Source organism: Penicillium manginii (assembly GCF_028828005.1).
Source record: "Penicillium manginii strain IBT 31320 chromosome Unknown utg000011l:1.0-1395921.0:1.0-1396616.0, whole genome shotgun sequence".
In the NCBI taxonomy this organism is placed as follows: Eukaryota; Fungi; Ascomycota; class Eurotiomycetes; order Eurotiales; family Aspergillaceae; genus Penicillium; species Penicillium manginii.
This window is the reverse complement of record NW_026643112.1, coordinates 303,983-331,830: the sequence shown is the minus strand read 5'-3', so window position 1 is coordinate 331,830 and position 27,848 is coordinate 303,983. Positions and strand designations below refer to the sequence as shown.

Sequence of the window (27,848 nt, the reverse complement as noted above, 5' to 3'; positions counted from 1 at the left end):
TATCGAAGGCGGGAAATTCTACACAGAAATTTCCATCAGTGAGTACAATAATCCGGCGGGTGCTTCTTTGAGCTTCTCTCCGTATGTCGAAAGCCACCTTCAATAAGGACTGTAACCTTTCCTCCGAAGCTTTGATGTCTGCGAGTAGCGGTCGGGATTTGCGATAAATACGATCACAGATACTTATAATCTGCATCTCCTCCAGCTCTTGCTCATCTTGGAAACATACCATGGAAGAAACTGATCTCAGAACGGCTTCATGTAGAGGCTGATCAACTGCAATTCTTTCCCAATTCGGGCTGGGTGAGGTTGATTTGAATCACCTGTTAACTATAGCTTGGCACTGCTGAGAAGACACTCATAGACAATTTTTCCGTGATAATGGCCTGCAAGGTTGCTATACGGAGATATATTGATGCTATACTGCCCGAGATAGGGATGGGCCTCTCGGAGCTTATGAAGTCCGAGCTGAGAAGCTGTCTGAAAAGCTTGTCCTGACTTCACGTCAACAGGGCATCTGCTTACCAGTCAAAAAGAGGCAACTTACCGGGATTCTGCTTGCAAAGCAGTGATCAAAGTAATCCAAGATCATTGCTTCTGCAAAAGATTAAATTTTCATGGCAAGCTGATCCAGTCTGTCTGGGCTGTTTGGATTGGTGAGCGACGTGATCTGAGAAATAGGCTTTTGACTTACAAATGGTCACCTAGCTCCTTAAGACCAAGACTTGGTATGAGATTTCCTGCTCAGTTGTAATTGCTAAAGATAGCCGTCTTTGTGATTCTAAGTCCTTTTCCAACGACGAACGTCTCCGATCCGATTCTTCGAAATCTGAATGATAATTGGCCGCCTTTTCTCTAGCTTGCTCTAATGAGATGTTCTTCTCATGGAGCTGGGACTTTTGCGTCTCTTGGAGACCAATGACCCTTTTTTCAAATTGCCTTGTCATCCCCTGCATGACGAGATTGAGCCTCTTCTCCTCCTCTTTTGACTTCCTCAACTCTTCATTTGCCTCTGAGAGCTTTGCTTTGCATTTTGAACTCTCCTCCAAGACATCTTCAAATTGATTGATCATTCTTGCGTAAGGACACATCTCGGAGACGGCCGTATGGAGCTGCTTCCCGTGCTCCAGAAAGTGTTTCAGATTCTGTGAATGTGGATCTGGCGTCGTGCGTGCATAGAGAGTAAGACGGCAGAGAACAAATACCACCGTGTGGAGGACGGCAACCTGGCTATTTATGCTCCTGCTAAGCTTTCATTCTATGGACTCCATGGACTTACATTAAGGAGCATTGCAGATCTACTTACTCGAATAACCGCTCATGAATATTCTCCCACTGGAGAGCCTGCAATGCAACTTGTATAATGGAATGGCAAAAGTTTTTTACGCAAGTTCCATTTTTAGTGCAAGTTGCCTGGACGGTGCGGTGTATTGTGACCTTTTCTTCCACTCATTTACATGGAGGATTGGCCATCCCGGGTGCACCTGTCTACCCGGCTACATGAGATATGGCCTTAGTAATTATTTTCCAGTCATGACACACCATCAAAGCCCGCCTGAAGATAGTTTGAAATACATGTCGAAATGCATGTCAAGCGGGTTGCTAGTCTACTGTATATTATGATCCTACTGGTAACATATCTCAGAGAAGTTCGTATGCCTTACAGCCTCGGAACATGATGGAGACTAGGGTCAAAGCTGCCTTCTAGTGCTGTCCACGATATCATACCGTGGGCAGCACTAGCAGTGCCTTCGATGTATCATGGTCCTAATAGAGGATCAATATCTGTGGGTTTGCCTAGACTGCGGTTCGGCGCTTCGCGCACAAAGCCGAGACATTCGCGGGACCCACAGGCAGGGCGTGCAACTTTCCAGAGTTGGACATCTCCAACTCTCTCGCCAGACCCACAGGGCGTGCTGGCACGCCCTGCCGAACACGCCCTGGCTGATGGTTGATGGGGTTGATATGACCTGAAAAGCGAGCTGTGCCCAGCGTTGGTTTGAGACATTTTCGCGGTCGCAGTCTCATTCCGGGTACCACCTCATTACTCTTTGCGCTTCGTCTGTTCTTTTGACCTCCCACAATGGAATCAGCCCAACCGCTTGACGCATCTCAATTGAGATATCAATATACCACCACACCCCGAGAGGTGCCCGATGCTGAAATTCTGGCCAAAAACAAGCAAACTATTTGTACAGACCATATGATTGTTGCATCTTGGGATGTGAACAGCGGCTGGTCTACTCCAGAGCTCAAACCGTATGGCCCGTTCAACCTTCTTCCCACCGCATCCTGCCTTCACTATGCCTACGAATGCTTCGAGGGACTCAAGGCCTATCGAGGACACGATGGAAAGCTACGAATGTTCCGATCCGACCGGAATTCCCAACGCCTTTTGATGTCCTCTGAGCGAATCTCCCTCCCTAAATTCGATCCGATCGAGCTGGAAAAACTTATCTATACCTTGGTTTCGGTGGATGGTGCGAGATGGCTTCCAAAGACTCGCGCTGGGGACTTCTTATACGTCCGCCCAACGATCATTGGCACAGACTCCCAGATTGGCGTTGCAAAGCCAACGGCAGCTCTACTCTACATTATTCTCGGATATATGCCTCGCGTGGATCAACCAGTTGGTGGGAAACGACTGATGACAAACCCCGATGATGTAGTCCGCTCATGGGTTGGCGGATTCGGTTATGCAAAAGTTGGCGCGAATTACGGACCGTCGTTGCAAGCCACAGAAGCAGCCTACCGCCAAGGCTATCATCAGATCCTATGGTTGTATGGTCCCAACGGTGACTGCACCGAGGCAGGCGGGAGCAACTTTTTTGTGGTTTGGAAGCGTAAGGATGGCAAGAAGGAGCTGATAACAGCTCCCTTGGACGACCAGCTGATCTTGGATGGTGTCACTCGAAGAAGTTGCCTTGACTTAGCGAAAGATAGACTGGAAGATGAAATTGAAGTCACTGAGCGTAAATTTACAATTGGTGAGATCCAGGAGGCGGTTTCAGAAGGTCGTCTTCTGGAAGCGTTTGCCGCCGGCACAGCTGTGAGTTCTGACTCATAGAATTTGATCGACGATCGAATGCTAACAACGGATGCTTTATAAGTGGTTCATTACTCCGATTTCATTGATTCATCACCGCGAAAAAGATATCAGAATCCCCACCGGCCCCGATGGAACGCCAGCCAAAATTACGGGGAAGCTTAAGGGATGGCTGAGTGAGATCATGTATGGGGAGGTGAAGCATCCGTGGGCAAGGGTGATCTCTGAGAGACAGTAATCATTCCTTTGTGACTAAGATTATTATTAGCTATCCTTGGGACTAAAATTAACCCGTAAATATATCATGAATGCTCTCCATAGAGGAAAAAAAGGCTCGTGTTCTTCAACTTTTTTCTCTGCACTGATCCCAAATTGAAGGCGTGGCGACCACCGCTCCACTGCCGATGACACACACCCCGCTTCAATTTTTCCTTGCCACAACCGTAGTGCCTAGTATCCAAAGATCTGCGACCTCTTAGAAATATTCGATCAACCACTGCGAGGCATTCGATTGTGCTTGCGAGTGGCTTCTGCGTAATTCTGGTCGGATAAGACAGAACGAACAGCTGGGGAAGATGGATCCGCAGCACCAAGAGGCACAATGTACAGATTCCGCATATTTTGCATTCCAAGTGACCAACCCACTGACATTTTATCAGATGTGACGAGAGAGAGCGATTCGCCCCAATGGCATGAGCTGGCCTACACCGAGGAAATTGAAGGCGCATATGCATTCATGATGCCGCCACCACCTGAGGCCTCCGGGCCAAGCGACACTTTTCATGATTCCGCCGACCATTTTCCAGGCGATGTTCCTATTTCTTCCTCTGGAAGCTTTCCAACCAACCCAATTCATACAAATCAGGCTTATTCTGGAACAGATTGCGCCAGCTCAAGTACTGAGCAACACAATTACCATCCCTGGATGGCTGATATTCTTCCACGGTCTTTGCCCACGAGTCAACTAGGCCAGAATTATGAATCCAATCACGATTACATGGCACCCGGGACAACCTTGACAGATGGAATCGTTGATTTTACACACCCAGTCTCAACACCAGTAGCAACAAATCCGCTACTAAGTGCCAGCGGACTGCCACGACGCAGGAGCCAGTACAAGATACAGCAGATTGGTCAGAAGGCAAATGCTATTTTCATACCTCCAGGCAATAGCCCCGCAGATCCGTTGGAACGCTGGAAAATGTCCCCTCCTGAAGACGAAGCCGCAAGCTTGTTAGACATCAAAAGTTCCCTGAAGACCTCGTTGCCAGGGGACATGGCAGACCAAAGACCGGATACACCTGGCCGGAGAGCCACCGATGCGTTTCGGCAGCACCGACATTCGGCATCCCGAGCACCTTCCACAACGAGTGGTGAAAGCGCTACCACTGCCTCATCTCGCCGCTCTAACTACTCCATTCGGTCGGCCTTGTCTAGTAACAGTCAGACCGCTGGGAATCAGAAATCTTCAGCAATTGAGAAAAGGCGGACTTGCGGAAAAAGAGAGAAACGAAGCTCGGCTAATAACCCGCGGATATTCTGCTGCACTTTTTGCTGTGATAAATTTAAGAGCAAATATGACTGGATGCGTCACGAAAAGTCCCTCCATTTGAACCTGGAGAGTTGGACTTGCGCCCCTTTTGGTGGTGTTGTGATATTGCCATCTACCGGTCGCGCCCATTGTGCCTATTGCAACCAGCTTGACCCAACACCCGAACACCTTGAGAGACACAACCATGAACTCTGCCAATACCAACATAAACCCACATTTCGAAGGAAAGATCATCTGATCCAGCATATACGGCTTTTTCATAAACTTGATACGATCCCACTTATTGACGAATGGAAGCGTAACATTGCGGATTTTCCGTCCCGATGTGGTTTTTGTAACGACAGAATGTCGAGTTGGAACGAGCGAGCCGACCATCTCACATCCCACTTTCGAAAAGGCTATACGATGGCCCACTGGAAAGGTGATCACGAGTTCCCACCTGAGATTTCTGCACAAATTACACATAGTGTGCCGCCCTATTTACTCGATTTCGAATCGCGAACTTTCGTGCCATTTTCTGCTACGAATAGAGCAGTCAATGACCATCTCTCTCAGATGCTCTCACGGGCCAGGTTTGACCATGAAGCAGACGAAGCTCACATATCACCTGATATATTTGAGGTAGAGGATTCTCCAGTGCATGAGGCTCCGGCATTCCAGGAGCCCATACTAGACTCCTATACTGAAGTTCTCACTCGTCATCTAAGCCACTACGCACAACAAATGATGAGCAGCGGCATTATACCTACAGATGAAATGTTTCAATCAGAGGCCAGGCGTCTATTATTTGATTCTGAGGATCAATGGAACCAAACTATGGCAGACAATCATGAATGGCTAACTCAATTCCGAGGGGAACAAACTTAGCCCAGCCTCTCTTGGAAATCCGGAAGGATTCTTGGGGAATGGATAAATATTATGTCACATTAGCATATAAATACACATGAAAAATAAATGCGAAGTTACTCGGGATTGATCTATCTATCTGGCATTCTTGCTTCTCTTGGTATCTCACCCTTTTTGATGGACAGTTATGACACAAACCGGCTCTTTTGTCTAATCAGCTTGCTAAGTTTGAAAGCGAGTGATATAAAACCTAATGTTATGTTACAATATGCAACATGAAGGTTCCTGTTAAATCATTAAATCGAGATCGTAGCAGAGAGAGCTCTCAAAACTCAACGAAGCTTGCACTTCCTTGACCTATTACAATTAATTTCGTGGAATCTGCATAATTCAAAAGCGCTACCAAGTTGCGGCGACTTTATTTGGTTGTTGAGAATAAATAAATCATACAAGGACCTCGAAAACATATCTTCATGTTGTTACAAATGGAGAACTCAAGTCATTCAAACCAAATCGCTCATCGGCCAGTATAGTCCTGTCCGTCCGACATGATCCCAGAAGACATCCAACTGAGCTAAGCTCTGTTCGCTTTCGAGAAATGCTTCAACTGAAGGCTCTGCCAAAGCCATACCTGATGTCATCAAATGTCCTGGCTGCGGGAAAGGCGCCATTTGATTCGGGTAGGTGGTAGTGTTGCTTGTAATGTTGGGCTCAAAGCTTTGCGCTTCTTCCGTACACTGTAGACCAGACCAAAACGAGCCGATATCTGCGTTGAGCTCTTCAAAGTGACGAAAGAATTCCATAGCAGCAAAGCTTCCGGAGTCACGCAGCTTTTGGAGAAGTTCACCAGCGAAATCAAAATCCTCATGGTCCTTTAAACTTCCAGGACCACCAATGAGGCAAGAAATAGCCAGAACTGTAGCCGCAGAAAAGAGATACTGGGTTGTAAAATAGTCGAATATGCCGAAGTTTCCTTCGATCCAGGATTCGACGATAGTAGAATATGAGTGCCGAGCGCATCTAATGCATGCTTCTGCTAGAGTTTGAACATTGCTTGAAATAGTTGGATCTGCGCTGACTGGCGAATTTCCATTTGACTGTTTGTGCATTTGCAGTTTGTGAAGTAAAACGGGCCGGGTAGCAAGGATAACAGACTGGATTGGTTAGACTTATTAAAGTCTTGGAGACGTGATTGATTTACCTGGTTGAAAGTGAGGTGCAGAGACTGAATTGGCTGCGGTTTCAGATGTGATGATTCCGCATCCATCTGGATGTCTTTTGGCAACTCATTTAGCCACTGTTTTAGGTCTCGGAGTGAATATTGCACCCGTTGCAAAAATGACCCAGTTTGTTGCCTCCGACCGTAGACAGACTTTATCGTTCGTCTGGTGAGTCTTGCTAGGTGGGCCCTTGCGATTATCCAGTCTGAATGTCCAAAATCACATTGCCGTTGGCCAGCAACGTTTGGGTTCAATGAGAGATCGACAAAGATATCTTTATCCGAGATGGATACCAGCTGGCTACTGATAGATGCACACAGATGATCCAGCACATAGGATGTCCACCAAACACGTTTAAGATGCTCTTTGAGCTCAGGGTCATTCATATGGGTATTGGGAAGGTCAAAATGCAGACCCATCACGACGCCACGGCGAACTGCAGAACTTGCTAAAAAGTAGGCGGAATGACGTCTATTAATACAGAGAGCATATAGACACTTCACAATCGTTAGGAGATATATCCGTGGCTTTGACAGAAAAGACTCACCAGGATCAATGAAACTTCAATTGAATCAACGCAAGGTCGTTCCTCGAGCAGGCCATGAGCTCGGCTAGCATGACCATAGTACGCAAGGCCAGCTAGCTGCGTCTCTGGATTCTGGAAGCGGCTGGAGTGAAGTTCACCCAGAGCCAGAAGCGCAAAAATCTTGCATGTGGAAAGGGAATCAAGTGACTGGGGTAGACGGAGAAATTGCTCTAACAGGTCAGAGACTAGGCTTTTGCGAACGATGTGGAATGATCCCTCTAGAAATTTCAAAGCAACGCGAAGAAGAAATCGAGCATGGGACGCTCGAGGGTGAGGGATCTCAATCTTCGCAAGTTCCAAGATCCGATCATGGGCAGGGTATGCGATACGAGGGATATGACTTAGAGTTTTGCCCGTGATGAGTTGGCGAAGACGGGTCGCAAACACAGCATCAGCGACTTCTCCTATAAGAATAGGAACTTTTGAGGTATTAATAGGTAGGAACCATGGTTTCTTGTCTAGTAGCGGGTTCTGGGAAGGTTCATCGGTAGTTTCAGAATGTCGGTCAAAGTCGATGACAGGACTGTTTGTCTGAGCTGCAGCATTTTGCTCGGGCAAAGTCGGAGATCGTTGATTCCGAGCTTTCAATTGCTCAACCTCACGGACTAAACCCTCAATATAACTGGTTGACTTGGGTTAGTGGGATTTTACAATGATGAGTGAAAGAGTGAATCAACCTCTGGCTAACTTTGATTTGCCGATCGCGTTTTGGGTATGTGCAACCGGTCTCGCAGTCCAACTGAACACAGTTCTGGCAAGGCTGGCCGCCTGGACACTTGACTTTCCTTGCGTGGCATTTTCGACAGCTAGAAGGGTTCAGCGACAAGATAGCGGCAACGACGACTAGAGACGAACGCTATTGGTTTCGTCCGGCTCAACAGGGATCCCGGGCCCATGTTATCAGACAGTATTTCCCTTTCTGAAGACATTGAATCATTGCTGATCGTATAGGGAAGAACGTAATGGATGCGCGTTCAGTACGCCTGCACAGTGCACATACGTTGGTGAGGGGTACAAGCCGGGATCGGAAAGAAAATTATCCTCAAAACTATCCTCCATTTTGCTCTTTCGGTAGACGGGACTCGGGAGTCTCGGGTAGTATGTAGCATCTGAAAGCTAGTCTATCTAGGAATATTTAGTCTTTTTTGGTACTTTATAATGAGTAATTCAAGACTCTAAGAAGACGTCGCTCTACTCAAATTCACCTAAGAGTGTATAGTACACATAACTATATAACTATGGGTACCTTCATCTTTTAGCACACCGCCACCGGCGGCGGAAGTCTCGGTCGCCGAATCCCCCTCGGGACAGAAACATCTCCACCGAATCCGAGTCTTATCATTGTTTCAAACCTCAAGCTAAATCCTGGAAGACGCAACCTTCTAAAATCAGCCTTATGCCTATACCAGCCAAGTGCGATCATTCCCTCTACCATCTGCACGCATATCTGCATCACCTGGATTTAAGAGATGTATGTGAAGGGCTGTGCCTTGAATGCCATGCGACTACCGAGTTCTTTTTTGATCGCAAAGCGAGTGTCTTTGAAACCAAGTACCCGGATCCCGGACCGTCAGACTTTATCAGCAAAACACACTTGTGATTCAATTAGCCGACAGTCACGCTGTATCTCATCAGCCATGCAGGACGGTCAGTTCATCACTACCCAAGTTGGCAAGCAGACCCTGTGAAGTCATGAATCATGATGCTACAGCTGCAAAAACGGCCTGGTCCAATTATTCGACACCAGAAACCCTCTCTTATTGACTGCTCCTCCTAGATAAATATCTTCAAGTTGGTCGCGGCATTTCCTTCCGCCTTATGCCCCTTGGTGGTTCAGTAACGCAAGGGGTCGGATCGTCCACCGGCGCGGGATATCGCCGACCGCTACTAGAAATGCTCCAGGAGCACGGCTTCGATGTCCAAATGGTCGGCTCACGCAAGACAGGCTCAATGCTCAATAAAAACCACGAGGGTTGGCCAGGGTTTAGAATCGATGAAATTGATAAAAAAGCCCGACTCTCCACGCCAGAACTATTGCCTCACGTCTTTGCTATTAATGCTGGATCGAATGACTGCCTCCAGTCTTTCAAGCTCGAAGAAGCAGGAGACAGATTAGGCGACATGCTCGAGTATCTTTGGCAAACGTCCCCGAACTCCACGATCATTCTATCTACTCTTGTAGTCAGCGCAGATAAGCAGACTGACTCAAACGTCGTGTATGTGAACGACCAGTTCCGCGCTCTCGCAAAGCGGAAATCAAACGAGCAGAAAAAAATCGTCTTCGTCGACATGTATAGTGAGGCTGGTCCTCAGATCGATTGCTTGGTCGACGGCATACACCCGGATAATGAGGGCTATGAGCAAATGGCGAAGCTGTGGATGAATGGAGTTTTGGAAGCCCTGAAAAGGGGGTTCTTGCCGAGATCGGAAGAAGATAGCGAATAAATTACCACTTGATACTTGAATAATTTTCAATTTTGGAACAATTCGCGCCTCTGATTTCTCTGTCTATCGAAAAATTTGCATCCAACTCCCCAAGGAAATAATTTTCGTTATCAGTCAATTGATGTTAATTTTAGATCGAGAACCAAGAATGTGAAAAGACAGAAGAATAGAATAGGAATAAGGAGGACGAAGTCGTGTTAGATGACTCGACCAAAGTCAATTACAGTTAGAAGAGCCGAGGACTGTCAACTATGTCATTCGATATGTAACAAAGTCCTCCTGAGAATAGCCGGACCGTAGAATCCATTGGTCTGTCTTTCAGATTACGGGATCCGGAACAAAGTAAGTATGCCGAGCGCCAGATTCCGGGCCACAAACACTCGGCTCGATCTCATTGACACCGGTTGCTAATTTGAGAGTCCTCTGGTTTCTCTAGTATTGATTTCATATATTATTCCTCAATCGAAGGTTGGCTCTTTTTCTTGCAGATTTCTTCAAAACTTCATACCTTTGCCCACCGACAAACAACTATGGCAGCCCAATCGAAACAAGTCGTTCTGACCAGCAAGGCCCCGACTCCCAAGCCGTTTCTGTCACAGGCTATTACTCTGAATGGCTTGGTTTATACGTCAGGAGCCGTCGGTATGGACCCTGCGACAGAGAATTTGGTTCCTGGGACAACGGGTGATCGGACCGTAGGTTGCTCGACTTTTTGTCGCGTGAAAATGTCACTAATCCACGACAGGAGCAATGCCTCAAGAACATTTCGCATATCTTAGAGGCTGCCAGTAGCTCCATTGAGAAAGTTGTGAGTCAGCAACCGGTTAGAAATTACTAAGTGAAATAGAGCACATTCTCACGCAACCGATTCGATTTATAGCTTAAAGTCACAATTTTCATCGATGACATGTCCAATTATGCATCTATGAATGAAGGCTACCTTAAGGTCTTTAATCAAGGAGCCATGCCAGTATGAGTCCTCAACATATACCCTGACGTAAATTGAGTTTACTAATTCAACCGCTTTTTGATGGTCAGGTCCGGACTTGTGTAGCTGTTAAACAGCTGCCCCTTTGCACGGATGTTGAAATTGAAGTCATGGCACACCAGTAGCAGACTCGAAAGATGTTTCACTGAGGCAGATGACCTCTCTTCAGTATTGTATCCATACTAGGGGCATAATCTGGCTATACGGTCCCTGGATACACTTCCATAATACACGATGATGACACATGATTCACAAGTATTGCGGGAATAGAATAAGAAAGTTAGGTGGACATTTAACTCAACCATTGCATGTATTACCGGTTAGTTTTGGTGTTTAATGATTTCAAATCAATTGTGATATCCAGGCATGGACATAGGAGGGTTTATATTCCATTCCTGCAATTTGGCAGTTTAGTTACTGACCCGGCTTGATTAGAGATAGCGACAATCTGTCTCTATTCTAAATAATAATGCTCTTGGTCGATATCATGAAGTATCAGGATCCTCGGGAGTGGTGGCGCTATCTACCAACGTGGCCAAGTTCCGTGGTGATCAGAAATGTGAGAGCACGTAACAGACTAACTGCTAATTCGATCACTTAGATGAGAGTTTCCAATTTCTTTCACCACTGGAAGAACTAGGTTTGCATCATTGATATTGCTAAAGTATAAATTTAGTCTACCTTAGACGCATGAAAGTCCTCAATGTCCATGATTGCTTAGTACATAAAGTGATTCCGCTCTGCTAACTACAGTCTCGTCCTAGTCAACCAATGTCACACTTCTTCTTTTTTAACACGCGAAGCCCAATCCCAACACTAAACGTAGCTTGGCATAAGCTCCTCCAAAGTAAAACCAAGGCTTTTCCCAACATCCTTAAGACTTTTCATTTGCACGGCAGAGTACCATGCATCGAGGTCCGAAATACTCGTATTCATGGCTTCCTCCAAGCCCTTCAAGTCTGCCCCCGATTGACTCACGCCTAGTGGCAATTTCAATGCACATTGAGATGAATTGCTGCTCTGTAAATTTGACTGGAAGATTCCAGCTGCAGAGAAGGGTAGGAAGTCCTCATATGTGATAGGCACAGCTTCCACGACATTCATGGAAATCAACTGTTCGAGAATAGGACCATTCTTCGAATCCAGCGACAACATCGTGGCAGCTTTCTTCAGTTTGAACTCGCAGTATATCAGATTCTGTAGCCTAAGCTCCCTCCAGGTGTCGGGGAACTCATTAAACACTTTGGTGGTGATTTCGGCGGCTTTCAAGGCTGTGGTGCCCGCTCTCTGCTTTTGGGATTCTCGAAGAAGCCTGTCATACAGTTCCCGGCCCTTCTGAGTGACTGCGGCGCCCCGTTCCTCGATCTCTCCAAAACGCGCCCTGTGACTAGCCTCAATCAATGCGCCTCGTGACACATCCCCATCTATGCTCTGGTTCTCATTCCACCTAAATCGAACAGCCTCTTCCAGAGCAAGGAAGCTGGTTTGACGCAAAAGTATTGGGCATTCACGAGCTGGTGGGCCTTCCACGGTATCTTTAGCTGCCATTCCGGCCCTTTTCATGGCCAAATCAACTGCTGAAATGTCCAGTGTTCGGGGAGTGAGATGGTTGATGTGTGCGCTTTTGAAGCATGCAATATCGGCTAGAATTGGATGTTCGGCCTTCAGGATCTCATACTGATCAAAGGTAGCCGCAGCGATAGGCTGCCAGCTAAAAGCGGACAATGCCTCTTGAATAAATATCTCCGTTTTATCTTCATTGAGTCTTCCACCCTTCACTTCTGCCTCATCGAGGATCTTCAACAAGACATTGCTGAAAATATTACGTTTATCGAGCAAGTCCAATGAGATCCGGCGGGCATTTTCCGAGACGAGTAGTTCAGGTCGCAGTAAAGTAGTGAACACACGAAAGGGGTTGGAGTCGAGGCTTGAGATCTCCAATGGGCGAAAACAGGTTGCATGCATCGGCAGTCCCGCGATTGAGAGATCATAGTATCCGATCGGGTACATACCCAAGAGTTCGAATACACGCTTGATTATTCGGAGCTCATAAGGGGTGCCGAGGCGGATTGCACCATGTCGTTCTTGACTTAGGCGCTCGATAGTGACATTTATGCCTCTAGAATCGCTGGGTTGGGCTTTTGCGTTAACGTCATTCAGCACGCTCTTATTGGTGTTGCGCACGATCTCGATTAGATCACCGTAAAGTGGGACCTCACTGCGGTACATGCTTGACATTGCAGCAGCAAAGCGAGTCCGCAAGACATCCTTATTCGCATAAGTCGAGGCAGTTGTGATTGAAATCATACTTGAAAACACGTCGCTGGAAACTCGAGATTCTGGGAATGTTCTGGATTTAATTCACTAGTGATCAATGTCCATGCTTTACTAAATGTCCATGCAGGGGTATAAGACCTATATCTCAACAATTTCTTGATGAATAACGTAATTTCATGGTCAGCAGGTTCATAGATAGAGGCATCCCATTAGTGGAGCCATATTCGGGAGGCAGCCACATGCACCGACGGCCGCGGATGACTTGTGCCGAGAAGGTTCTTGAAACGCGTCAGATGGAGAGTTCCGACTGGAGGGGAGCTCGGCTTGATCAGCAAAATTACCATTTGACCCCGGACCAATGTTCGTTTGGCGAAATGACAACTTAACTTGCTACCAAGAAAAAAAATCCACACTCACAACCACGTGCCCGCATGCCTGCGGCATGATCTACAGGGCATGGCCTACATGGGAGTTTTAGGGACTCTCGGTGTGTCTCCCGGTATAGGCAGAAAATCGTCGAAGAGAGCAACAAGATTTATTTATATGAACAAGCTATTTCCTACACAGAATATACTCAGTGAGCAATGAATAGTTGTAACCTTGGGCGTTGTCAGGTTCAGCCTGTGTCAGCCTTGTCTACCCTGGACGCGAAGCATATTGGATGCCTCGCGGAGGTCAATAAATTACCTATAGTTATCGACTTCTACGCCATATAATATATTTTGAGCAAGTATCACATCGCGAAGTTCAAGTTGGATGAATTAGATAGGTGTCTTCTATTCAAGCAGAGCGCACCTTCCCTGCAGAATCGACTTGGTATCTCGGCAATACGCCCTCACCTTGACATTCTTCCCAAGGTCTCCAAACTTTCAACCTTGTCAGACCAATCGATATCATACCTCTTCGATTAAAATAACCACAACAGCGTGGTGTACTGGGGTACTCGTGACTGAAATTAGATGAAAACAACGTTCATGGTCGGGACTCCGGGGTCATGCAGAAATCACCGAACGCCACAGGAAAGACAGGGTGGGTCTGGTGGATCTTTTAGAGATGCATGGCGAGTGAACGCCCCCCGGCAGCCGGCAAAAGGGCCGAAACTATACGGAGGCATTGAGAGAGAACACAATAGAATCAGAGATTGAAAATGAAGAAGCACGATCGGCTTAAGGCAAATAACAAGGCAACGTAAATATAGGCATCTGCTGGCATGAGCACAACGCGACAAGCGAATTCCGAATATCCAATACTTGCGCTATCTAATATGGAGTACTCTTATCACTATAACCCGGACCGCTTGTCTACACAGGCAGAGGCCACTGCGGCCGTCTGTATGCAAAATCTCTCTGAGTGGATGCATGCCGTCGATGAAATTCGCACCTGGCCAGAATACACCGAACAGCCTCTACGCACTCTTCCCAAACAGGCACAAAAGCTAGGAATCCAGGAAATATTCGTCAAAGACGAAAGCAGACGCTTTGGAACTGAACTCGGCTCCTTCAAGGCACTTGGTGCACCTTACTCAGTTTATAAGATTTTGGCGGAGGAGGTGCACGCAAAAAAGGGTGTCTGTCCGACAGCAGCTGAACTCCGTACGGACGAGTACCGTGACATCACGCAGCGCGTTACTGTCTGCGTCGCGACGGACGGCAACCAAGGCCGTGGATTGGCGTACGGTGCCAAAATATTCGGCTGTCGATGCGTCAATTACATTCACAATCATGTAAGCGACGGTCGCGCCAAGCGTATGATGAATTTGGGCGCGGTTGTGATTCGAATTGACGGCGAATATGAAGCTTCCGTTAGTCGGGCGAAGGAAGATGCTCGCATGAACGGCTGGTACTTCGTTAGCAGTACCTCCTGGTCCGACTTCGATAATGACGTGCCTCAGCACGTCATGAACGCCTATATGGTCGTACTGGAGGAGGCAGTCGCTTTAATTCCTCAACTCGACCGTATCTCTCACGTTTTTGTCTGCGGTGGTGTTGGAAGTATTGCCGCCGCCATTTTTCAAGGCTTCTACACTCATCTCCGTGGAAACCAAAAGTCGCCTACTCAAATGCCCCGTTTTGTTGTTGTTGAACCCTCCGAGGCGGACTGTCTACTGCAGAGTGCAAAGAATGGCCAGGAGCGTCAGTCTAAAGGTACACTGCGTACGCTAATGGCTGGTCTAGCTTGCCGCGCACCTTCTCCAGCCGCGTGGAAGATCCTCACCTGGTTGGCCAGTGATTTCATTGCTGTTCCAGATTCAGTTGCGGTAGAGGGTATGAAGGCGTTGGCTAATGGCGATGAGGGTGATGTTCCTGTGGTGTGTGGTGAGTCGTCGGCTGCTAGTATGGGTGTTGTGCTAGGATGTGGCTCAGATTCGAGCCTTCGTGAGAAATTAGGATTGGATGGGAATAGTCAGGTCATCATTTTCGGCCTCGAGGGCGCAACAGACCCCGAGATCTACGAATCACTTGTGGGGAAACCGCCTGTTGAAGTGTTTGAGGCTCAGGATTGTTTCGCTACCAAGAACTAGAAGTGAAATGACGCTTGGTATTAAGTACCATACTTGAACAACCACGCATATACATTCCATGTTTTGCACGAATCCTTGTTCATAATCAAAATCTAGAATGTTCAATAGACTCACCCAGACAGAGTTGTATTGGCGATTCAAAGAATTCAAGAAATGACCAAAATGACTTTCTTCGTGTTTGTCTACTTCACCATCTTGTATCTTGGAGGAGAACCCTCCGCAGAAAATCCACAGCTTCACTATTTTCTCATACTCTGAGGTCTCATCAATGGATTTTTGGGACCAGTCACACTATTGACCTCAACACTAGTCTCGCGGTACACCTCAACGGGGAAGAGCTCTCTACACAGCTGTGCTGGCTAAATTGAGGAGCCGGTCGTTGAGATTTGCTAAGTAATAATGCATGGAACGTTAATGAGGATGGAGATACTATATAGTACGAACTAGATGGAAATTAATCTTGAAAATCAAAAATCAACGTTAACGCTTGGATAAAATTTTGAAGAGAGTCATCAGTACTCTAGGCCGGTGGGTTTAGTGGACACTGGCTCCCTAGAATCTCTAAATGAGAGAAAGCCGTCGCATAGTATTCGAGGTGCTGACATTCCTATGTCAAGATACTATAGAAATGTAGATAGATAGATGGAGCTGAATCTATCAAGATCTGACTATTCCGAAATTCATGTACAATTTTCTAGCAGAATCCAAGGCCAAGTCTCCGATATGGCTGAATATTGGACTCTCGGTGCGAAGGCGAACCCCACGGCAGCTTGTATATCTCCCGGCATCATCGAAAATGTGCCACCGGCATAGCGATCATTTCACCGAAATGGAGCCCGAGCACTGCTACACGCCGCCAGTTGGATCAGATTTTGCAAAGTCATTTGATCCACGTTACATTGAACTTTCTTGAAAGGCTAGATTCACCTGGGCACTAGCGGTGTATTGGGGGAAACACCGAGAAACATTACCTTTTATTTCAACTTATTTTTTAAGCGTTTTATTTTCTTTTCTTTTTCCTTTTTTTTGCGAGCCGACCCACCTGCAGGCCATATTGAAAGACCACTGGGAAAGGATGACGGCAAATGCATGTCACACATATTTCGACGGTATTTGAGGGAAATGTCAGCCTTATCTACTATTCATTCCAAATTCAATCTTCGAATTGGATCTAAAACTGGTATAAAACTTAGATCTCACATCATGTCGACAGCATTACGACCGTTGTTAATCTTCCAACCCACAGATCCTGTTCCTCCTGACATTCAATTTGACGTCACTAGAAGATTTCATGCTGATCCTAAGGAGAACAAGATCAACTTGGGGCAAGGGACACACAGGGATGAAAACGGGCTCCCTTGGATGCTTCCATCCATCCAAATGGCGAAGATCTCTTTGGGAGAGATCAACCATGAATACCTCCCAATTGCTGGATTTCAGCCATTTTTGACGGAGGCGACGAAGCTTCTGTTTGATGGCACCGAGGCTTTAGCTAAAGAACGGGTAATATTTCCTCTGCCAAAATGTCGTTATTGAAACTAAGATTATAGATTCATTTAGATCGCCTCATGTCAATCCCTTTCTGGAACAGGAGCTCTTATGCTCATTGGCCTCACTCTAAAGAAACTAAATTCCGCGCCTGATGTCATCTATATCACTGATCCCTCATGGGTGAACCACCATTTGATGTTCACTACGATTGGATTTAAGGTAGAAATAATTCCTTGCTATAAGGACGGTGACTTTTTCTTTGATGCATACATCGCTACTCTGAAAACTGCTATCTCGGGATCACCAATCATCCTGCATACATGTGCTCACAACCCCACCGGATGTGACCCCACAAGAGACCAATGGAAGACTATTGGCACCACTATCAAAGAAAGAGGATTGTTTCCAATTTTCGACTCTGCTTACCTTGGTTTCAATTCCGGGTCTTTCGATGAAGATGCATGGCCAATCCGTTACTTCTTGGAGAAGTTAGATATAGAGGTCACAGTTTGCCTTTCATTGGCGAAGAATATGGGTCTATATGGGGAGAGAATCGGCCTTGTTACTTGCGCGCTCTCTTCTTCTTCAGCAGCCAAAGTCGCGCAGTCAATGATTCAAAATGTGCAGCGGGCTACAATTACGGCTCCTCCAGCATACGGGGCTCGTGTGGCTGCGGCCATTCTGGGCACACCTTCGATTCGGGAGCAATGGGCAGAAGACCTTGTCGTGATGTCAAGTCGTATTCGTAAAATGCGCAAACGACTGTATGAGAAGCTACAGCGTCTTCAAACACCGGGTGACTGGTCTCACATTGTTCGGCAAACGGGGATGTTTGCCTATCTTGGCGTTAGCAAGACCCGAGTCAAATATCTCGAAGGCCAGTATATACCCCAAACAATAGTATGCACTCATTGAATCTAATTGAATAAATAGAAAATTTCCATGTATACATGGTGGAGACCTCGAGGCTGTCTGTCGCTGGATTGAATGACCACAACGTGGAATATTTTGCATGGGCACTTGACCAATCTGTGAGGAAGAGCTAGTAATCAGCAATTGTTCTTATAGAGATTTCTGAATACATCGGATTTTATATTGATAATATTCTAAGTTTAATTAATCTGTTACATATATCAGGGTCTACTTCCTGAAACAGGGCTCAGTGGAAGCTGGTTGGTAATGTGATCAGTATCTACCGGGAGTCAGGTTTTTTTTAGCTTCCTCTAGTAACTAGATTAGGGAGTGGGTCGCTGTAGTAGTATTCTATGAATATGAAGAAAGGTTATTTGTCTTTTTAGGTGTCGATAGGCGTTATGTGGTTTTACAGCTATCTCATGTCGAATTCTATCGCGCTATCGCAATACCGGCTCCAAGGTGATCATCATAGAATAGATAGGGGATATCGCTGAGATGAGCTACACCCCATATTGACACGCCCATGATATCAAAGACTGGCGTGTTTCTGGTCTCATTGAATTCATATAGCCGCACCTGGGACGCATCCACACCTCCATTTCTGGACGTACAGCCATGTAAAGTCAAGAAAGGGGCAAGTGAACCAGATGTCACGGTTCAGCTGTGCAGCTCGGTGGTACTGTGGTGAGATATGTCCCATGTGCTCTGAATTATCATGTGCTCGCAGTCCTCCAGAGGATACAGATGTAGGAGCTTCTCTCTCGTGGGTTCTGAAAGCTTGTGCAACCACAGTCCGAAACTCCCAAGAACTTCTTCGTCTGTCGTAGTGGTCGGCATCACGTACCAAGCACCATAATCTGTGACCCAGGAAGATATTAAGGGTATTCCCTTGGTAAAATTTCCTGCATGCGTCAATTGCGAGAGGCTGTCTAGAATGAAACCATGTCAATTGTCGGGTAAAATATGTTTCACCGAAAGGCGGGCGGGCTGCACGAAATGCAGCAACCGATAAGTTGATTAGCTGTTCAAATGAAACACCTCGAAGGCAATCCAGTGACTCCATATATTTTCGAATGCCACATCCTACTTCCTGGGCAATAGCAGCTGCGTTGCTCGCAACCAGGTCTGGTTGGCTGTTGAAATTAAACCCTGGGCCACCAGACATCATTTTAAGACAGAGAGTTAGCATTGAACGGTTTTTGTCGTGGCCTACTCGTCTCATATTCTGACCAGAGAATATACATCATGTATACCAAGGCTTACAGCACCGACTGCTATTGCTGCTCTAGGTACCTCAGTAGGCATCAATGCACTCTTCGCCGGCCCATTGAAATATGCCGCCACTTTTGGCATAAAAATCGAATCCACTGCTTCTGCTAGCCTTCCTCTTGTCCGCACTTACTCGTCCAGAAATATTGGATCTGGTGTTAGTATCCTGGCACTACTAGCTCTCGGCAAACGCAAGTCTGTTCGAATCTGACTTGTCGCTGGAACCATCGTCATGACTCTGGATGGTTGGTTGGTCGCTCAATATAGCGGAAGCTACACAGCAGAGGCACTTAGTCAATTATACCTCATCCCTGTTGTTCTGACTAGCTGGTTATTGTCAAAGTGACAAAAGCATCAAACATTCTTCTGCTCTGGCATGGAGAGAAACAGGTAGTGCAATAGCTAGTATGTCAATGGGAGAAAGTTTGGTAACTTTCAGGCTTTTTGCTATACCTATGACCTCACTGCAGAGCTTTCAACCGAAAAGACGAGGTAAAGGAAGAGAGTAAGTCAGGTCAATAATTATGCTATCGATTAAGGAGCCAAGGAGCGTTACGTTATGTACAGTGTTGAAACAATGACTCATCCGGTGTTTACAGCTAACTAACTAGTCACAGATATTACAGCCAGCTTTCTGCCAGTATTACAAAGCCGTAGCCTGGACTTTATTAGCGCACGTCGGAACTATTTTCCGGCAAAGAAGTCGCAAGAGTGCGAAGATATAACTGAATTCGAAAATTACTTCAAAGGCAGTCGCTGAGATGATGTTTCTAAACCGTCATTAAGAAGATTATTATTGGGACCATTGTGGGTTAGTATCTTAGGTAGTCATTGAAGAAATTAAGATTAAAGATGACTTGGAGAATTAATCAAACTAATGCCGGGGCACACAACTCAAGAATTCCTTGGAAATTAACTAGAAAAGGATCGTTGGAGGGGACGCTGAAGAAAGAATATAGGTGGCCATTGAAGGTATCAAAGGAGGGAATTGTTAGTAGTTGGTTTCTTTCTATAGAGTTTTTTAATAAATAATTGAAAGAACCGCTGGGGATTTTAGTTCTAAGGGATTGTTGAAGGAAGCAATTCGAGAGAATCGTAAGTATAATCAATTTTTGGGTTGAAGAAATTGCAAAATTAATCACAGAGATGCTGATGATGTGACTGATCGTCTATCCAGAGTGCCCTGAGTACGGTGGAGTTGATCCCTGAGTAGCTATGAGGGTCCCGGGAGGGCTCAAGGAGTACTCAGGGAGCACTCAGGGACGGCTCAGGCAGCCTTTCCGGACCAAGCGATAAGAACGCTTGGGTAAGATTACGTGATCCAAATATGACTAAGATTCTGGTAAAATGAACGCTTAAACTGGCGTCGAGTGTTGCCGTTTCGGGCGTTCGATTTACCGTCACTTAGCGTTATGATGTAATATTATTATAGTAATATTACTCATCAGTATGAACCAACTTGGAAGTAGCACACCCGACGGCGTGATTTGTGCGACTCTGGTGATATTGGGAACAATATTTCCGTACGCTGTAGAACCGTGCAACGGTACGAAGGAAAGCCCAAAATATGGGATTCTTACTTACACGAAACGCGAGCCCAAGGAGCCAGAATTTCAGCTTTACGATAACAGATTTTCTTTCAATTTTTTGAGCAGATTTCAAGGACGCGATTCCGACCCATGGTACTTTTAAGTTAATCGTCATAAAGTCCCAATATATCGATAACACGATCAACTTCAGCCGCATTTTTGAAGGAGTCAAGCCACACAGCGCCTATGATAGCTTCAACCGTACTTGCACGAACACCCTTCGAGACTTCACCTTTTTGAGCAGGATGGGTGGTGATGAACTTGTCCAAAGACCATTCCTGGCCCTTAGCGTCCAAAATTTTGTTACAAGCGTGTTTTTGCAATATTAAATCTCCCTCTTCTACTTCAATTAGTAATCTAGGATGATTGAAAGGAGAAGAACTTACCAGTACTTCCGCCTTTTCCATACCATCGATTAAGAAGCATGACCGATAAGACGGAATCGCCAACAAGGGCAAGACGCTTGTTTCCTGTCAGGTCTATGCTACCCTCTGACATATTACTTGCACGTAGTGCCTCCTGCATGAGGATAGGTGATTTGAATTTGTAACCAATATTGTGTTGAAATGTTTCATTGCAATCCGTCATTTCGATTAAATGTAGGGAGGCTTCTGGAGCATCGACAGCAGGAGATATCGTAATATAGCCTTGCCAGAACACATGAAATACTTGAAGGTCATAGTGCGGGTAATTGGTCACGTTAAATAGTCTTGCCAGCTCATTCCCATATGCTGAGAATAACATATACAGTTGTCCATGTGATTAGTTGAGGTGGTACAATCGATTGCGGCACTTCGAATAAATTCATATGCATCAGCAATATTACGTAGCTGCTACATCGCATTGATTCCTCTATATCATTTCTTGGACCGTTCACCAATAACCGTTCAAAGGATCTGTCGGCAGGACAACCGTTCCAATTAAGATGGCAGAATGCTAATGTGGCTGAACAGTAAAGGTTTGGACGAAATCGAACCACACAGTTTTAACAAAGTCTGCCAGTTCATCACTGAGAGTGGAAATTTCTGTTGTGTAACAGTATTCAACACCCACGACTTCAAAATGTTTCCAGCAAGTCAGAGACTACCCAACCCCATAATGTATATTAAAGTTTACAAATTAGAATCCTGCTTTTTGTATCTAATCTCTCCAAAAAGGGTAAATCTTTCTGTGACTGACATAAAGCCCATTTCTCTAGTTTCACAACATGGCTCTTTATAATCACTTTCTAGGTAGATCAAACCTTTCCATTGCCCTCCGACCGGAACGCCCGGCTTTCTTTGTGATAATGAATGTCTTGAAAGCGGAGATCCTTGTCTTGGAGATTCTGACGGACTCTCTGACAGCAAGGGTTAAGTGATTTCTCTTTGTCGAAACAATCTGCCGACTCTCTTTAAGGCAACAGAAACTCTAAGTGATGCACCGATTGATATTATTAACTCCTATACTCTTGAAAATGGAGCAGTCTTCAGCGACTCAGAAGAGGACAACACGTCCATATTTGACTTTCTTCCTCAGCGTCCATCTAGATTGGAATTTGCTCAATATCAATCGTCTAGAAATTTATTCGTACCCCAGGGCATTATTGCCCTGAGTGGATACACCATCGGCCAAAAACAGGAAACTGTGCTTTGGAAACCAGGCAAAATCAGGGGATCCTTGCAAGCAATTAATTTGTGACAGAGGGGACTCATCTTCCAAGTATTGTCCTGAGCTTAGGCGCAGAAAGGAATTTCATCACTGAGGTAGTATGTACCGTCTAATCTGTATAGGGTTAATAACAGTCATGGGGCCAGCTGTACTATTAATTCAATTTCGGTAAATTAAATTTTACCACGGCAGGGCATGCATGATTCTTTTCCGATGGCTTGAACGCAGCCTACTCTTTAGGTCAGGATACGATCAAAGATCGTCGAGCCCACGCGGGCAAGATCTTGCAATGCCTGGCCATAGAAGTGCTTCAATACTCCACAACAGCCGACATCTAGTGGTTGCAATATATGTGAGGAATATAGTTGCGATGGGAGCTTCTCTCCTTCTTCTCTCTCTCAGCTTAATACCTTCAATACTACTGCTATCCTTCAAAGCATCAGAGTCGTTACACTAGGCTTAAAAAATAGCTAAATAGTGCCCGTTTGATGAATGAGACGTTTGAGAATGGGCCTGTTGGATAATCAAAGACTACCTAGGAATTATTGCTCTTGTTTGCACTGTTAAGTTATAATATGATGAAGAATGTGTATCAAATTGAGTCATTGACCACCAGTTAGTTTGGGACTAAAAATGGTACCGTTACCGTGGAGTGGTGTGTTCAACACCATCTTAGAGCGTTATATTCATTCCTATAAACACCTAGTAGATATCCCGATAGTCCACGTCGATATGAAATTCGCATTCTTAGTAAACAGGCCAAAGTTTGAATTATCCTACCTTTCTATGTCAAGAATAAACCTAGCAGCCTGCTGGAATTCACGCAAGCCAAGTTCAATTTACCGTTTAAGAAAGTCAATAGTTTTAAAATCAACTGGATCTGTCCTAGCAGCAACATTTAGAGCACACGAGAAGAGAATACGAAAGAAATGCCAGGGATACATGATACTAGAGGTATTTGAACAGACAAAAAAAGGAACCCTCACACCCGCGTCCCAACTTTACTAGTGCTCTCTATACAAATTTGAACACAGCTCATCCGCCGCCCTGGTCCCCACGGCCATAGCGGTGCCTCTTCGAGTTCTCCGATTCGAACTTTCAGTGTGTCTAGAGTTGGAGGCCATGATAACCCATCCGTTTCTACTTTCTTACCACTGGTAGCTATCTGAGTACGTACTAGTGCTAGTATGTACCTACTCAAAGCCAGAATATGCATCTATGCCGAGATGAATATAATGGGGCATATCCTGACTAGAGAACTACCCCCCTAAATAATGTATCCAGTGCCGCATTCGGAGCAGGTAATCTAGCCTTGGAAGTATTTCGGAGCTACTAGTAGAGATATGAAATTCGCCCTCTAAACCTTCAGATTTAAATACTAGTATTGAGAATATCCCTCAAGAATATCCTTTAGAAGTCCCACTGATTCATCCACTTCTCGAATAGGCTAGCATCGATCTCCTTCAAATCTCTCAGGGTCTTACTTGCAATCTGCGTTTTGGATGTCTCAGTCCATGGCCCAGCTTCATCACTGTATGTAATTGCCTTGAAAAAGTCTAGAATCTTGAGAGCGGGCTTGTCTTTGAGATCGTTCTCAGTAGGGCTCGTAAAGCCTTCGAGGGTCTTAACCCATGTGTGAACATCAACCAGCTCGACGTCGAAGTACTTTGTGACAGCAGGAATCAGGGATTCCCAAGCTGCGGTCCTGGGGTTGACAATATGGAAGGCAGCACATAGCTCCTCCTCCTGAGTAATGCGTCGTGTACGAACAATATCCGTGATGACCTTGGCTGTGACATCCTAGATCATGATATGTTAGTTATAGTTAAGTTGAAATGGCAAATTGGCAGCATAGTGACATACCACCGGGACCCATTGTACGGAGACTGATCCAAGCGAGTTCGGAATTTGCTTAATCGTCTTCGAGGACGCGACCAAGGATGGCACCCATTCCTGTTTATTCCACATCCCCTTTTCTGTTGTCGGACCTCCAATCTGACCAACTCGATGAATGCTAGTCGGGACACCGCATTTTGCCGAAGCTGTCGCGCAGATCCGCTCGGAAACGTGCTTTGACTCGCCGTATCCCTGGCGAAGAACAGAGCTAGGGTCATTGAAAATAATTTCAGGAATTGATGGGCCTTGGCTATAGCCCTCGATAGTCGAAATTGATGAGATGAAGTGGATATGGGCATTTCGTTCGCTGGAAAGGCTGAAATCAACCAGTCGACGAACGCCCTCAATATGAGGTTGCTCGAAGGCCTCAACTCTGTGATTGAAGTTCACTTTCCAAGCGTTATGGATGATTGTATCGACATTTTCCAAAAGCTCGTCATATTTCGTTTCATCCAGTCCGAGCCTTTCATCGCCAAAACGTGCTTGGAGGAATTCTACTCGTCGTGGGAACTTGTTGAAACCCACAAGGCCCTTTTCACGGAGGCTTTGCAGTTGTCTTGGGGCGGCATCATCAGACCGATTAAGGCAGTAGATCTTCGACACGCTGAGATCTCGAAGAAGCTCGTGCAGAAGATAGGCGCCGAGTGAACCTGTGGAGCCTGTGAGAATAACAGCGTGACCTACGCCAACGTCGCCCGAATATTTCCCGACAAGCTCAGCGATCCTAGCCTCGCGGTCCTCATCACTTTCCACAACTTCTTCCGTGGATCCAGAGTCATTTCCTTGGAGAAGATCATATACGTAATCGGTGAGCTGCACGATGGTTGGACGAGAGTAAAGTTGCGAGTTACCAAAGGCCGCTTTCAAGTCCGGACGTGTGGATTGCAAAGAAGCCTGAAGGATTTGACCTAGACGGAGTGTTTGAAGGGAGTCAACTCCTAAAGCAAAAATGTCGGCATTTTCATCAGCTACCTGCCCCTCCAAAATGTCCGACAAAACCTGTGTTATGAATGCCGCAACATCCGTGCGAGGAGTGTCTTTTGCGAGTTGATCGACGTTTATTTGATCTCCAGTCTCATAAAGAGCTTCGATCTCCTCTGCATAGTCACTTACTGTAGCACGTCGCTTGATGGTATTCTTTGGAGTAAGCTGGAATGGCTTTGATTGAGACGAAATGGTGATACGCTCTCTCATAAGCTGAGCATAACCGGGAGCGGCTTCATTCGCTTTTTTAACCAAAGGCCAGATCTCATCAATCAGGGAACTTGGCTCTCCATTCCAAAGTGACCAGTTTGGCTCTAAAATTGCAGCAGCTTGGAAATGCCCTTGCCCAACTACCAAAGCAAGGTTCACGAGTGGATGACTTGAAATTGTCTCTTCGGTTGCAGTGGGATTGAACTTTTCTCCGTTGCTCAGAACGATGAGGTCATCCTGGCGACCAGCATAGAGCCACAGTCCATCTCTTGTTGGGTGAGCGGAGAATAGATCGCCAGTGCGGTACTCAGTCTTGTCCGGGAATGTATGGAAGACTGCTTTGCTCTTGCGATCTTGACCTCGCTGAACAACGAGCTCGTAAAGTCCATCGCCGACATCCTGCATTTCCGAGCCATAATGGGGGTTGAACTCGAGATAATTCCAGTCTTTCTTGTCTTCGGATATAAGGCTCGGGAAAATAGAGCATTCGCTTGTTCCCAGTACCGACTGGAGCCGCACGACTTCTGCGATACGGTTTCCGACTTCTGAAGCCAATGGCGAGCCTCCATAACTGACATATTCAAACTTGGCTAAGCAGTTCAATCCGAGGTCTGACTTGCTCATGTCATCTAGAATAGATGACCCCATGATAGTTATCTTGGGTTCAGTCTCCCTGAGAATTTGATCAAGCATTTCATCCGTTAAAGGCCTCTCTGGGCCAAGAACGAATGGGGTGAGATGCGAAATAGGTATCATCATGCCGATAATTCCCATCAGATGAAAGAAAGGGCTCATAAAAAAGTGTAACTTTCCCTTGCCTGCAACAGGTGCAAAACTAGCCCGCCGGCCCTCCGGAACTGGTAACGAACCAATCATTTCAATTGTCTGGAGGTAGCCATTTGTCATCGGGACTGGTTTGGGCATTCCTGTAGAGAGTAATTAGTTTTTTGCCTCAACTTTCAATGCAGCGTGACTCTTACCTGTTGTTCCTGAGCTGTGGATGTAGATTGCCACACGATCCTCGTCATCCTCAAGGGGCTCCTTGATGCCAGGGGAGGGAGTGTTTCCGTCGCGATCGAATAGCTCCCACAATTCTGGTATTTTGACAGCTATCAAGGATGGATCCGCTGTTTTCAATTCCTCGATCTGACGCGCTTTCTCCGAGCTGTATACAACCTTGGAAGAATTCGTGGCTGCTAGGACATGTCGCGATGCCTGCTCCGAGTTCCTTGTTGAAAGAAGGAGGGCCTAGTGTCTGATAAGTATGCAATCCTCGCACGGTGATACGTTCATATTCTTACAGTGTGTCTTAGTCGCATACAAGCAAAGATGAATGCGGTATAACGGATGTCATTTGCTCCAACGTAGGCAATAGTCTCTGGTTCATTTGAAGATGCGACATTTTCTCGAATCCACAACGCCGTGCGGTTGATCGCATTGACAAGTTTCTCAAAATCAATATTCACCCATCCTTCTGAAATATCGGACGATACTGGTTGGATACAGTAGAGTGTCTCGGGGTCATTCACTGCTACGGAATCGAGAATCCGTAGCGGCGTTCGCTCAACCTGATAAAGTCCCATTTTAAAAGTCAAGTTGAGTTAAAATGATAATGGTTCCAAGGTTTGAAATCAAGAACCACTGGCACTGAGAATTTATAACTATTTCCAAATTGATCAATCCCCGCACCTGCCCAGGTGTGATGGCTTCACGATGCATATGTTGCACGAGTCGCGGTGGCACGTGTAAAGGGGTCGCTTGCATAAGATCTGTAAGCCTTGGAAGCTATCTGCATCTCGAGTTGTACAGCATGTAGCTCTAGCGGAATACTAGAGCAATCAGAATGAATAGGTTTTGCCATTCATCAATAATTAGTGGGGCTCGATTATCGCGGGATCGTCGATCTGATAGATCTAATTTTCCCTTCTGCAAACGAACTCACCACATCTGCATCGTAAACTTTCTACTCCGCACGAGTGCAGAAAGTGGAGTCCAATGCAGACTCACCTGGAAATAATTTCAGGTTTAGCATGAGCAAATATTTGGGCTACAGATTTATTGTCAAATTAGGTTCATCTACGAAGTACGTTGCCAGGCCAAAGCAGATGTGGATGGAGGTTTCATGGCCAACTAGCGGTGAATGTCTATACGATCGTCAGCTATTAACTATCTGTGTGTCTTCTGATTCCAAGGTTTAAGGAAGCGAGAATAGCTTTCTCAGCCGCGCCACACAACCCTGCTTCATGAGGAGTTCATGCGGATCTGCAGCCCCACGAGCACGTATCAGCTAGAGTGCCCTAGCTCCATTGTTTTAGGTATCAAACATTGTAGATCCAAGACCGATACTATTCCACGTGAAATAT

At 46.0% G+C, this 27,848-nt stretch overlaps 11 protein-coding genes across 11 annotated transcripts; 6 read left to right on the top strand and 5 right to left on the bottom strand.

Moving 5' to 3' along the window:
* Positions 1 to 2,083: 2,083 nt before the first annotated feature.
* On the top strand, positions 2,084 to 3,067 carry N7533_013397 (uncharacterized protein; the record flags this gene model as incomplete). Its single annotated transcript, XM_057110047.1, has 1 exon — positions 2,084 to 3,067. One exon carries the CDS (start codon positions 2,084 to 2,086, stop codon positions 3,065 to 3,067), a length of 984 nt encoding a protein of 327 aa, XP_056952749.1.
* A 580-nt stretch (positions 3,068 to 3,647) lies between these two features.
* On the top strand, positions 3,648 to 5,465 carry N7533_013396 (uncharacterized protein; the record flags this gene model as incomplete). The annotated part of the gene is made up of 1 exon (XM_057110046.1): positions 3,648 to 5,465. One exon carries the CDS (start codon positions 3,648 to 3,650, stop codon positions 5,463 to 5,465), a length of 1,818 nt encoding a protein of 605 aa, XP_056952748.1.
* A 482-nt stretch (positions 5,466 to 5,947) lies between these two features.
* Positions 5,948 to 8,309, bottom strand: N7533_013395 (Zn(II)2Cys6 transcription factor; the record flags this gene model as incomplete). The annotated part of the gene is made up of 5 exons (XM_057110045.1): positions 5,948 to 6,598; positions 6,646 to 7,161; positions 7,212 to 7,880; positions 7,939 to 8,056; positions 8,251 to 8,309. 5 exons carry the CDS (start codon positions 8,307 to 8,309, stop codon positions 5,948 to 5,950), a joined length of 2,013 nt encoding a protein of 670 aa, XP_056952747.1.
* Positions 8,310 to 9,068: 759 nt separating this feature from the next.
* On the top strand, positions 9,069 to 9,695 carry N7533_013394 (SGNH/GDSL hydrolase family protein; the record flags this gene model as incomplete). Its single annotated transcript, XM_057110044.1, has 1 exon — positions 9,069 to 9,695. The coding sequence occupies one exon, from the start codon at positions 9,069 to 9,071 to the stop codon at positions 9,693 to 9,695; it is 627 nt and encodes a 208-aa protein (XP_056952746.1).
* Positions 9,696 to 10,225: 530 nt separating this feature from the next.
* Positions 10,226 to 10,808, top strand: N7533_013393 (YjgF-like protein; the record flags this gene model as incomplete). The annotated part of the gene is made up of 4 exons (XM_057110043.1): positions 10,226 to 10,390; positions 10,441 to 10,518; positions 10,576 to 10,665; positions 10,734 to 10,808. The coding sequence occupies 4 exons, from the start codon at positions 10,226 to 10,228 to the stop codon at positions 10,806 to 10,808; spliced, it is 408 nt and encodes a 135-aa protein (XP_056952745.1).
* A 691-nt stretch (positions 10,809 to 11,499) lies between these two features.
* N7533_013392 (uncharacterized protein) lies at positions 11,500 to 12,990 on the bottom strand (the record flags this gene model as incomplete). Its single annotated transcript, XM_057110042.1, has 1 exon — positions 11,500 to 12,990. One exon carries the CDS (start codon positions 12,988 to 12,990, stop codon positions 11,500 to 11,502), a length of 1,491 nt encoding a protein of 496 aa, XP_056952744.1.
* Positions 12,991 to 14,224: 1,234 nt separating this feature from the next.
* Positions 14,225 to 15,481, top strand: N7533_013391 (tryptophan synthase beta subunit-like PLP-dependent enzyme; the record flags this gene model as incomplete). The annotated part of the gene is made up of 1 exon (XM_057110041.1): positions 14,225 to 15,481. One exon carries the CDS (start codon positions 14,225 to 14,227, stop codon positions 15,479 to 15,481), a length of 1,257 nt encoding a protein of 418 aa, XP_056952743.1.
* A 1,203-nt stretch (positions 15,482 to 16,684) lies between these two features.
* On the top strand, positions 16,685 to 17,887 carry N7533_013390 (aspartate aminotransferase; the record flags this gene model as incomplete). Its single annotated transcript, XM_057110040.1, has 2 exons — positions 16,685 to 16,984; positions 17,042 to 17,887. 2 exons carry the CDS (start codon positions 16,685 to 16,687, stop codon positions 17,885 to 17,887), a joined length of 1,146 nt encoding a protein of 381 aa, XP_056952742.1.
* Positions 17,888 to 18,544: 657 nt separating this feature from the next.
* N7533_013389 (uncharacterized protein) lies at positions 18,545 to 19,052 on the bottom strand (the record flags this gene model as incomplete). The annotated part of the gene is made up of 2 exons (XM_057110039.1): positions 18,545 to 18,744; positions 18,926 to 19,052. The coding sequence occupies 2 exons, from the start codon at positions 19,050 to 19,052 to the stop codon at positions 18,545 to 18,547; spliced, it is 327 nt and encodes a 108-aa protein (XP_056952741.1).
* A 1,797-nt stretch (positions 19,053 to 20,849) lies between these two features.
* On the bottom strand, positions 20,850 to 21,333 carry N7533_013388 (uncharacterized protein; the record flags this gene model as incomplete). Its single annotated transcript, XM_057110038.1, has 2 exons — positions 20,850 to 21,088; positions 21,132 to 21,333. The coding sequence occupies 2 exons, from the start codon at positions 21,331 to 21,333 to the stop codon at positions 20,850 to 20,852; spliced, it is 441 nt and encodes a 146-aa protein (XP_056952740.1).
* Positions 21,334 to 23,805: 2,472 nt separating this feature from the next.
* N7533_013387 (uncharacterized protein) lies at positions 23,806 to 27,068 on the bottom strand (the record flags this gene model as incomplete). Its single annotated transcript, XM_057110037.1, has 4 exons — positions 23,806 to 24,195; positions 24,259 to 26,411; positions 26,466 to 26,733; positions 26,787 to 27,068. 4 exons carry the CDS (start codon positions 27,066 to 27,068, stop codon positions 23,806 to 23,808), a joined length of 3,093 nt encoding a protein of 1,030 aa, XP_056952739.1.
* Between the last annotated feature and the right edge of the window lie 780 nt (positions 27,069 to 27,848).